General features: G+C 46.9%; 1 protein-coding gene across 1 annotated transcript in view; it reads left to right on the forward strand.

Annotated features, from left to right (window-relative positions):
- Positions 1 to 11733, forward strand: part of arid1ab (AT rich interactive domain 1Ab (SWI-like)) — a 52940-nt gene that overhangs the window by 37784 nt on the left and 3423 nt on the right. Inside the window, exons 5-19 of the mRNA XM_053446040.1 lie at positions 1947 to 2187; positions 2995 to 3084; positions 3500 to 3670; positions 4405 to 4705; positions 5236 to 5381; positions 5515 to 5612; positions 5706 to 5915; positions 6025 to 6229; positions 8420 to 8552; positions 8962 to 9137; positions 9225 to 9354; positions 9467 to 9586; positions 9729 to 9825; positions 10029 to 10848; positions 11562 to 11692. Of these exons, the coding sequence (XP_053302015.1) occupies positions 1947 to 2187; positions 2995 to 3084; positions 3500 to 3670; positions 4405 to 4705; positions 5236 to 5381; positions 5515 to 5612; positions 5706 to 5915; positions 6025 to 6229; positions 8420 to 8552; positions 8962 to 9137; positions 9225 to 9354; positions 9467 to 9586; positions 9729 to 9825; positions 10029 to 10848; positions 11562 to 11692 (3069 nt within the window). The remainder of the gene's footprint in view (positions 1 to 1946; positions 2188 to 2994; positions 3085 to 3499; positions 3671 to 4404; positions 4706 to 5235; positions 5382 to 5514; positions 5613 to 5705; positions 5916 to 6024; positions 6230 to 8419; positions 8553 to 8961; positions 9138 to 9224; positions 9355 to 9466; positions 9587 to 9728; positions 9826 to 10028; positions 10849 to 11561; positions 11693 to 11733) is intronic.

Genomic DNA, 11733 nt, shown 5'->3' on the forward strand with positions numbered 1-11733 from the left:
TAAGGCAGTGGATGAAATGTTGAGCCGAGAGGAGCCTGCTCTTTTCATACCTGGTCCCTGTCTCATGACTGAAGTGTGTCAGACCTCCTGCTGAGATGTAACTCCTTGGGGCGTAACTCCAGAAACTGACCTCTGACCTTCTTTGTACTGTGGTCTGTGTCAGGAAAGGGTTGTCGAATTACATTTTTCCCCCGTTCTTTTCTTTTGGGCTGTGACTCGGCAGCTTTGAGCATTGGCATTGCTGCTGAGATGGTCATCACGGCAGTCGGGCCAGGGCCCTAAGACCAAGCCCTCAGTCAGATGACCGGTCTTGTGATGTCTGAGCAGAGGTGGGGTGGTTCTGGTTGGGAGGAGAGAGGTCAGCTGACACCGCTTGCTGCTGGGAAAAGGTTCCCGCCATGATTGTTTAAGCAAGGAATGCCACGCAGTTTGATCTCTGCTCTCCACCGCAGAGAATAAAGATCTCATCCCTCCGTGGCGTTCATAGAGCGCTGCTTTGCCTCGTTCTTTCCTGTGTTTACATTTCTGAAAATAATTTGGGTATCAGTCAATGAAACACTTCAGAGTGTAACTCCTTCACTAAGCTCTCAGGCTGTTTTGCATGGTTTTGTAGCTGCTACATGAACCGTATCGGTCAAAGGGCCCAGGTTTGTGCAGTTTCCCAAAGTGAGGGGAGGAGGAAGAGATGTAGGGAGGGCAGAGGGAATGGGTTGGGTGGGGGGTGGGGTTGATTCTGAATCAGCGTTCTCCTCCTGTCACTCCCTCTGGGGTTCCTCCATCAGGTCATGTCCCAAAAATAGCAACGGGCGCCGTTTCAAGTGCAAAACCGCCGGCTTCGGGGCTGCAGCCAGCTTGTGAGTGTGAGATTTCTATGGGAATAGTTGGCCACCTTCCAATGAGTGTTTTTTTTTTTTTTTTCTTTCCTCCTCCTCCTCCCTCCCATTTTCCCCCTCCTCCGATGTGACTGGCAGATGAGCTTGCATTTCTGAGCAAGCACATGGGCTCCACGTGAGTGGCCAGTGTGTAAACATTCACCTTCCCACAAACATAATCATCGCCGTCTGCCTTCCTACCTTCCTGCCTGCCTGCCTGCCTTTGTGTCACAGCCAGCGAGGCTCAATGACAACACCACATGGCACCAGAGCCTGAACCCCCAGCACAAGTTATTTCAACTACCTCCCAAGATGACTTGCTTCAAATACCTAACCCTCCCCCCTTTCTATTTGCAAGCCACACAAACAGAGTTCTCCTTGCCAAGATGGATCATTATGGCAGTGAAGTGGAGTATTTTTAGAAAGGGAAAAAAAAGAAGTGATTTTGCCCGAATGTGTGTTTGCACTATAACAGGGTGGTAGTCTGGTATGAGAGAATAACAGACACAACGCAATGGTTGCTGCAGTGAATCAGTAGCTGTTTGGATTTAAAATCACTTGACTTTGATTTGACTCTGAAATAAGACGCTCCCACCCTCCTCTCACAAGTATGAGCAGGACAAAGCAGAAGAATTTGTTTCTTAATTGTCCTTGAATATGATTTATATTTTCTCCAAATGCAGAGACGGCCTTCTCAAGCTCTTTACATTTTGGAGTCTGAATCAAACTCTGCTTTGTTTACATTCCCCCTCACACACAGAGAGAGAGAAACCGATTTGCCTTTGATATTGTGTTTGGGTTTTTTCACTTAATTTACCACTTTGTTATTATATTTGCAGCTTACTCAAAGGGTTGCAGAGAATTATTTGTTTGATGGATGTTTTTTTTTTTACAAAAAACTCCCACCCTATTGTCGGTTTAAATTACAAACTGTTGGAATGATGTATAAAATAAAACACACATGCAAAGAACACATAAGTCCCCAGCCATAAAAGATTACTAGTTAAAAGATGTCACCTTCGTTTCCCTTGTAGAAAATAACAACATTAACCTGTATCGCTCTTCTTGTTGCAGGATCTGTCGGGGTCCATCGACGACCTGCCCACTGGTACAGAGGGGGCCCTGAGCCCAGGGGTCAGCACTTCAGGGGTGTCCAGCAGTCAGGGCGAGCAGAGCAACCCCGCCCAGTCGCCTTTCTCTCCACACACTTCGCCCCACCTGCCAGGCATACGTGGGCCCTCTCCCTCGCCTGTGGGTTCCCCTGCCAGCGTCACCACCTCTCGCACTGGTCCTCTGTCTCCAGCTGCTGTGCCAGGTAAGAACACAGTTTTATACCATGAATTCAAAATGTTACTGGAGGTTTTACTATGGTCATGTAATGACAGATGTCTTCTTACACCCAAATTACACGATGACATATGTATATGACATATATATCATGTCTGGACTTGCATCTTTAACACTTTTCTTCTACCAAATGTAGTAGTCTACTTTGTATATATGTATATCAAACTTTTCTGCCTCAGCGTAGTTTTCGTATATTTATTGAAGGCCTTAAATCTCTGAAAATGCAGTATAACCTACAACAAAATGTTTTACTTAAGATTTATCTTAAGATAAGATTTACATAAGATCCGTTGAACCTTTATATCAGAGAAAGATTATAAAAAAAACTCAGGGAAATGGGCCTATAGGCGTACTCTCTATCATAGTATGTGCATGCAAAATAAAAGAACAAAAATGCACTGACAATATGTACATCAAAATTAACCTAAGCAAGTTATAGTTTGCATTATGTGGCCAGGCAGAGACAGTCCGGAGAAACTCTGGAGCCTCTCACTCTGACATTTGCGTTAACACATATTCCTCCTCTGGAGAAACTGAGGTGGATCTCCAGTGTTCAGTGCATCACTGAATGCAGTTTAAGTTACTCCTAACATGATACCAGATAACTCATGAGGACTGATTATGGATAGCTTCAAAGCAGGCAGCTAATTTAGTTATTGGCTTTAATTTGTTGTAATTTTGATGAAAGGTATTTAGGGACAAGCAGAGACTATAGAAAACTGTGGCAGTGAGAGTTCCAAAGTTGCTGAGTCCCTGTGCTGTTGCCGTCCCGCAGGTAATCAGATGCCTCCTCGGCCGCCCAGCGTCCAATCGGACAGCATCTTGCACTCTTCCATGAACCAGTCAGCCATGGGCCAGGAAAGGGGTGAGTGTGCAGACTTGCTTCGAGAGGTTTAAGTATTCAAATCGCTACTGAAGGAAAACCCCTTTCAGAGAAACCCCCTCATCTGCTGAGTGGCCAACAGCGTGAAAGAATGTGTGCCCCATCCTAGGCAGCTTTTAGGTGTGATTGTTTGGATTTGCACTCATTCCTTCCTTCTGTAAATACTCCAGCAGGCTAAATCTTTAAATCAGAGTTAGTTTTTAATCTACTTGCGAGGTCAAATGAGGGTAACTGCAGACAGACGCACTGTACTGCTGTGTTTGGGAGAAACTAAAGAGCTAGGTTCTTCACACCGAAACATAATGTGTTATGTAGCAGTATGCCTAAGCAGATACAGAGTTTCTTTCCCCACATTTTTTTAAATTATGCATCTAATGATGTTCCCAATCCTCTCCAGTGTACATGCGTAACCCTCAGATGCCCCCATACGGGTCCCCTGGACAACCTGGCTCCGCCTTATCTCCACGTCAGTCTTCAGGAGGCCAGATGCATAGTGGGATGGGACCCTACCCCCAGAACAACTCCATGGGAAACTACGGGCCTCAGGGGGGACAGTACGGCCCACAAGGTGAGGCATGGGTGTTGTTGCTTTTAAAGGCTCTCACTGGGGCGGTGCCCATCCGGGATATGCCTCACCCATAGGGGCCCGTGTTCGAATCCGACCCGCGGCCCTGTGCTGCATGTCTTCCTCCACTCTCTGTCTTCCCCCCTTCACAGCTTGCTCTCTTTCTCCTCCCAAAAATAAAGCCCCCCAAATAAAAATAAATTCAATAAAAGGCTTTCACTGATAAATAAAATAGTAGTGCAGAGGGGGAGAGTACAGTGCTGAGTGATGCACACAACTCTGGGATTTTTTTTTCTTCCAAAACCTAAAAATATTATGAATGAGTTTTCAGTTGTCATCCTGCGACCATCAGTTTCATAGATAGCTCTGCTTTTCAAAAAAGCTTTGAAGTTTTCTCTCACTTCATATATTTATGAAACGATATCGCTTCACTTTGAAGTCTCCGATGGTTTCTGTGGGCTTTGAAGAAGTTCTGGTATGAGTCATAGCAGTGAACAGCAAAGGCTAGATAAAGCCTGCTTCATCAGGCTGCTTGTCAGAACAGGCAGTGCAGAGGTAAATTTAGAGCTGGACTGCTGAAACGCTTTATATAGTTTGTAAGAAATTAGTAAAGGTTCTACCACAGAATTTTCTGTTTTAGACAAACGCAATTCCGAAATAAAACCGAATGCCCTAAAACATCATCAGAAATGGGCAGCAGGCTGATTTCTGAATTTCTTCCATTTCGACCTTTCCAGGTTACCCTAGACAGCCCGGCTACACGGCAATGCCCAACGCCAACTACCCCACTGGCCCAGGAATGGGTGGCTCCATGAACCCCATGCCTGGTCAGGCAAGCGGGACTCCTTATGGAAACATGCCTCCCGGTAGAATAGGCCCGGGCCAGATGGGTCCTCGGCCCTACGGTCCTGGAATGGCCGCTAACATGGCAGGCCTGCCTCCTCAGGTAGCGTCCGGGATGTGTCCCCCTCCAGGCATGAACAGGAAGGATGGTGGCCCCTCCATGCACCATGGGCCCACTAATTCCATTCACAACAGGTAAGTGTTGTGAAATCACTGTCTGCATCAGTCTCAATGAGTCCTAAAAGAGCACTTGACTGTCGAGGGTCAGTACGACTTGAGCCTGGAGAGTTTATCTTTTCTTTTTTTCATGGTTTCAGCTCAGTGTGTGCATGTGTGTCTTAGCTTGTATGTGCTGGTTGTATGATCATGAAAAGTGATTGGTTCTTCCCTCGTGCAGCCAGTCTCTTGTGCGTAAATGGCAGAGGACCAAAGTTATGTATTAGAAAAAATATGGCAAGGGTGGTTTCTGACATGTTTTTAGATAACACCAGCTCAGTCTATAAAGAGACACTCATGTGGCAGTTGTTAGAACTATATGTATTTATATAGTAAATTAATGTTTCCTACTGAATAAGCTAAACTCTGTGAGCTAAGTAAAATGTGCAGCATCAAGCAAGACATGCCTCTAAATCTTTATTACTTTGTGATAATGATAAAAAACGTTATCAGCTAGTTGTGTCTTGGTTCTCTCAATGCCCTTTCTTAAAAAGCCTTCTCACCTCTAGGCCTCCTGGCTACCCAAACATGTCCCAGGGCATGATGGGAACAGGCTCTCCATATGGCCCTGGCATGAACAGCATGCACGGTATGATGAACCAGGGAGGGCCAGGGCCTTATCCAATGGGAGCAAACGTGGCCAACAACACCCCTGGTGAGTAAAATCTACACTTAAGCCTTGATTAGGTGGTTTTAGCACTACTGAGTGTGCTCTGTCCATAAAATAGTTTTATAGACTAGCTATCCCTTAGTTTTATGCCCTCTTCTTATTACCTCTAAACACCCAGGAATGGCTCCCACTCCGGAGTTTGGCATGGATAAAATGAACCCTGCTCCGAAGATAAACAACAAAGTGGAAGGGACTCCCAAGCCTGAAACCAAAAAGGTAAAAGTTCGGATTCCACGCGACAAAATTCTTGTGGCTCCTTTGATGGTTTTCCTCCCAACTCATCATTGCCTTCAATTGCCTGTGCTGTAGAAGTCAAGCTCGTCCACCATCACCAACGAAAAGATTACTCGTCTGTATGAGCTCGGCCCGGAGCCAGAGAGGAAGATGTGGGTGGACAGATTCCTGGCCTTCGCTGAGGAGAAGGCCATGGGCATGAACAACCTGCCCGCTGTGGGACGCAAGCCTCTCGACCTCTTCAGACTCTACGTTTCCGTCAAGGAGATTGGGGGCCTCACTCAGGTATGCCTGAATATCACAGATCAGAACAGGCAGCTTTGTTCTTGTAAGGAAGCTGTTGTGTTTTTTTTTGCAGCTCTCTAAGCCTCCCCCTTTCTCTGTCGCCCACCAGGTGAACAAGAACAAGAAGTGGAGGGAGCTGGCCACCAACCTGAACGTAGGCACGTCGAGCAGCGCAGCCAGCTCGCTCAAGAAACAGTACATCCAGTGTTTGTACGCCTTTGAGTGCAAGATTGAGCGAGGCGAGGACCCGCCCCCAGACATCTTCAACGCAGACACCAAAAAGAACCAGGCAAAAATCCAGCCTCCCAGCCCAGGTGAGAGCCGGCATCCTCCTGCATCTCATCACCATTTATTTCATCCTTTTAAATAAACTGCACTCGTATTGAATCAATGAAAACTTATTTCATGTATCCCTCGGGTGCTGCCTGCTTTTGTGCAGTTCAAGATATTCTCCTTACTCTATTTGTCTGTTGTCATCTGAGTATAAACTAGTGTGTTTTATAGTCTCCTATTAATTACAATATTAACAGCCAATCATAGACCATAGTTTGTCATCTTCTGTATGGGGAGTCCATAAGTCACTGCTGCTGCTGTGGTATATGTTGGAGGAGTGAATGGCATCAGGCACGGCAGCACCTTACATCCTCCGGACAATTCCAAGATCACATCTCTTAGGGGCATTGCATTAGGCATGCCAATTCTTTCATTGACCTGAGGGTTGGGTAAAAGTGTACACTTGCAGTCAGTAATACCAGAGGTTTTCGGGGCGTGGGGATGGGATTGTCAAAGGACCACGCTGTCGCCTGGAAGCTGTTTGTATTTGGAAGGACTCCTGTTATAGCTGCCAGGAGCGACCGCGATCGACCACGTGCTACTCGAGTCTGGCCGAGAACCAGGCTGTCAGACACGGGGCACTGAGTCAGCGCCGGGGTGTTGTTACAGGAGACATCAGGGTGCTTGTCAGGCCTCCAGTTAGTATGAAGAAGGAGCTTGGGTGGTGGTGTAGGGGTGTGAGGGCGGGGGTGTTGGCGATAGAGATGCCCCGTCAGTGGGGTTGTGTCCTTGCTGCCTAGTGCCTGGCCCACGGCTACAGAGGCAAGCAAGAGTCCCTGGAGATTAGTGCAGAGCCAGAAATGATGAATGGGGGGAGAGGCGTGCGTGTGTGTGTATGTAAAAGTCACACAATTCTCCCTCTCTCACTCACACTCTCTGACTATCTACCATGCTATTTTTTCCCCATCCTCACAAGATTCCCCCAACCACCCCCCCCCCTCCCCTCTTCATCTCTAGTAGAGGGAAATCCCTGCCCACAGGGAGTAGGGGGGAGGGGGGATAGGAGGAGGAGTGTGAGCCAGTTAATGTGTGTGTGTGTGTGCGAGAGCCGCAGAAGCGAGAGGGCGATGTGAGAAAATGTGAATAAATGTGACCTGCCAGTGACCCCTGTGTTGTGCATGTGTGTGTGTGTGGCAGTGTAATGAATGGGAACCTGTGAGTCATCAGACTGGCGTGCTAATAGTGAGAACTCCTGAGCTGAAGTCAAGGATGAGCTCTACTATGTCTCTCTCTCTCTAGCTGCTTTCAGACATGCACTGGACTCCGCAGTTCCCCTGTATTTCATCCGGATGATGCATGTGTGAACGCAAATGTCGGATTGAGACGCTCCTTAGTTTTTGTGGACTTTATCCACCTGGACTTGTATAATGTCCGTAGAAATCCAGGAGACGTCGAGCATGGGATCCCCAGCTGGATTCCCCACGAGCGAGAGGGGGGGGGGGGGGGTTGATGACGTATTAACACCAACCGATGCCAACATGAAGAAAAATAGAAAACAAATATCTCCCTGTGAAAAAGTAGTGTCGAAGGTGTCAAGAGATATTGTGGTCATATGAGCTGACGACGGTGTTGAGGTGCTGTAATCATAATCACGTGATCTACGCAGCTATGTTTACACATCACTTCCTATCTCTGTCTGCTGCACCCGACTGCTTCACCTTTCACCCGAATAATGCAGAGGATTTGATCCTGTGATCGTGTCCGTGCAGAAAAACTCCCGCTGTGCGTGAAAGGCAAACTACTGGTAAACTCTGTAGCCGATTCTCTGGATTCTAGCCGTAGTTCATGTCTGAAAACGGCTTATGACATACACACAAACACCCAATCACACACACAGACACACACACACAGACACACACACCTTTGTGTCCCCTGTCCGGGCAGTAATCTGTCAGTTAGGATTTTAGATCATTGTTTTCCCGGTGACTCAGAGAGAACCCATCGGTGGTTGTTGGGGGGTGGGTGGGGGTGTGTTCCTGAAGCACTGCGATGGCCACTGTTTAGCCTATCCACATCACTATCCTGCCTGACTATCAACTCTGGCCTTTATACCTGGAGTGAAGAGAGAGAGAGAGGGTGGGCTGGTTGTTCTTTGAATTGTTGAAATTTTACAAACTGGGAAACTTGATATTCGTTTCCGTGTATTCATCATGTCTATTTTTGCTTCGCAGCTGGTTCTGGATCCCTGCAAGGGCCACAAACGCCTCAGTCCACCAGTAGTTCGATGGCCGAGGGGGGAGACCTGAAGCCCCCTACTCCGGCGTCCACTCCACACACACAGCTGCCTCCAATGCCTGGCGTCAGGTACGATACAGCAGCCACAAAATCATTCTGTGGTGTTGAGAAAATGACACAAAAAATAAGCTTGTTACAATTATTATAAATAAAAACGTTTGCAATGAAAGTAGATATATTCATTGCACATGGTTCCCATCGTTTTCAATCAAACGTACTGAAGGATAATCTTTTTTTAATTTTTTATTCTAACTTCTTTGTAAAAGTGCCTTAATGCAACAGAATATTTATTAAAACCACTCTATTTCCCATTTTCTTGAACTAGTTAACATCAAAGCAATCCAAACTAGAAATTAACAAGAACTTCAAAAACAAAGTGTGTAGGAGTCTTGAAAATATTAGGAAAAAATATATATATCACTAGACTCACAGAATTCAACTTCAACATTCTGCTAACAAGCTTCCTGCTCTCCCGTAGGAGTAGCGTGAATTTGCAAGACCCTTTTGCTGATGGTGGCGACCCAGCATTTTCCAGAAGAAACGCCTTGACTCCCAACTCTCAGGGTTACCAGCCTGCGATGGGCGGCCCAGAGATGATGGGGCGGATGGTTCCCTACGAGTCCACCAAGGACCCCTTCGGTGGCATGAGGAAAGGTGAGCGGCAGGCAAAACCAGCAGATGAGATGGTACAGGACTTCTGTTGGTACAGAAACTGACCTATTGTGTTTTTCTGTTTTTAAGCTGGAGAGCAGTTCATGTCGCCAGGACCCAACAGTGGGATGGCAGAGCAGTATAACAGAGGCCCCCCAGGCCCCATGAGCAACATGCAGATGGGCCAGAGGCAACAGTACCCATACGGATATGACCGAAGGTAAGTACAATTTGATTCAATTTATTGTCAAATGTACAGAACAGTGGTTACAAATGGTCCTGTGTCTAATTAAGTCAGATGAACTGAAAGTTGTTGTTTGTTGCGTTCACAGACAGGAGCCAGGCATGGGCCCTGATGGCAGCATGGGACCAGGAGCTCCTCAGCCCAACATGATGCCTTCTGGAGCCGACACAGGGATGTACTCACCCAGCCGCCCTCCACCACAGCAACGGTCAGTACCATCTAGTGTTTAGACTGGCCTGTATTAGGAGGAAGATGGTTGTTTTAATGCGTGTGCCTGTGTAAAGCATGTGAATTTTATACTAAAGCTGTCTAAATAACAATGGCATGGACTTTTTTGTTACTGTTCTCAGGCATGAGTCCTATACCAATCAGTACCCTGGCCAAGGAGCTCCCCCTGGTGGCCCTTACCCAAATCAACAGCCAGGAATGTACCCACAGCAGCAACCGGTAAGAACTTTTTGTTCTAGGTTCACAAAAACTCTCATTTCAACTTGAATCCTTCTATTTTAACATTTCACCTTATCTTTTATTATTTGTAGACCTGACTACTTGTGGTTTCATTTTATTAAACAGATGAAAGTATTATTGTTGTTTAGAAATGTTTTCGTTGACATGATCAGTTGTTAATGCTGGATGTTTTCTGCTGACAGAACTACAAGCGTCCTGTCGATGGAGGGTATGGACCTCCTGCCAAGCGACATGAGGGTGAAATGTACAGTGTCCCCTACAGTGGTCAGCAGCAGCCGGGTCCACAGCCATCGGGGCCCCAGGGCCAACCGGACATGTATAACCAGTATAATGCGTATCCTGGAGGTGAACGAAGACCACCGGGCCCACAGGGCCAGTTCCCCTTTCCCTTTGGTCGGGAAAGAGGACCGTCATCTGCAGGCCCCAACTCCCAGTCTCCAATGCCTCCCCAGATGATGGCGAACGCCATGCCTTCAGGCCCCGATGGCCCCCAAGGACCAATGTGGCAGGGTCGCACTGATATCGGCTACCCGAACTATCCCAACCGACAGGGACCTCCTGTACCCGGCCAGGGCCCCGGCTACCATGGCATGAACCGCTCGGAGGAGATGATGCCATCAGACCAACGCATGAACCACGAGGGCCAGTGGCCTGGTCACGTCAACCAGCGGCAGCCACCATTTGGCCCTGGTGGTTCTGGACCTCCTATGACCAGACCCCTGCCATCCACCTACCAGACTTCCCAGAACCACATTCCTCAGGTGTCAAGTCCAGCGCCCATGCCCCGGCCAATGGAAAGCAGGACGTCCCCCAGCAAGTCCCCTTACATGCATCCGGGCATTAAGGTGCAGAAAGCCGGACCTCCAGTACCTGCCTCCCACATTGGCCAGGCCCCCGTGCAGCAACCCATGATCAGGCGAGACGTGGCCTTCCCTCCAGGCTCTATTGAGGCCTCACAACCTCACCTTAAACCCCGCCGGCGGCTAACCATAAAAGACATAGGTACATAACTTTTATCTCAATGTTCACCCAGTACTTCCCAGATATGTACATGTATTAAACCACCTGGAATTAGGTACAAGAGCAAAATGTTACTCCACAACATGAACTAGACACTATCACAGAAGATAAACCGCCAATTGAGAACAGTTTTACAGAAAAGCCATAGTCTACAGGGCTGTGTTTGTTTCTAATCTGCTGAATGAAAATGCACTTTAAATTCTGAGTATTTATTTAAAATGACCACATAAAATCTGAGAGATTTCAATATCCCCCCTGCTTAGATCAGCAAACGTGTCTGAGCTGCTTCTTAAAAAACTGTTTTGCACCTAAGAGTGCTAACAAAACAAACAACATCATCCCATAATGTATTTTAACCAATCATGATGCATTCATCAGTCACATGTCTTGAAAACGATGACATCATGGATGAGACATGTATGTCTCATCCAGTTCTGTAAGGAGAGGCACGCAATTGTGTACCCAGTCTTAAAGATATATTTATCGTATATACTGGTATATTTGGCAAATACGGTCCGAATCGGTTTATGGCCACAGTATGAATTGCTACTAAAGGTATTTCAGAAGATCATCGTGCTTGATGGGGGGAGCTTATTAAGAAGTTTTTATCAATTTTGTTTTTGGAATCAAACTTAATGGTACAGATCATTAAACCTGATAATAATCACATGCTTTCTGTTTTTGTCTTAACACAGGCACTCCTGAGGCTTGGAGAGTGATGATGTCACTAAAGTCAGGCCTACTAGCTGAAAGCACATGGGCCTTGGACACCATTAACATTCTGTTGTATGATGACAACAGCATTTCTACATTTAACTTGTGCTCGGTAAGTTGCATGTCACATCTGTTGCGCAAAAAAAGACTTGT

This window comes from Pleuronectes platessa, chromosome 18, assembly GCF_947347685.1.
Source record: "Pleuronectes platessa chromosome 18, fPlePla1.1, whole genome shotgun sequence".
Classification (NCBI taxonomy): Eukaryota; Metazoa; Chordata; class Actinopteri; order Pleuronectiformes; family Pleuronectidae; genus Pleuronectes; species Pleuronectes platessa.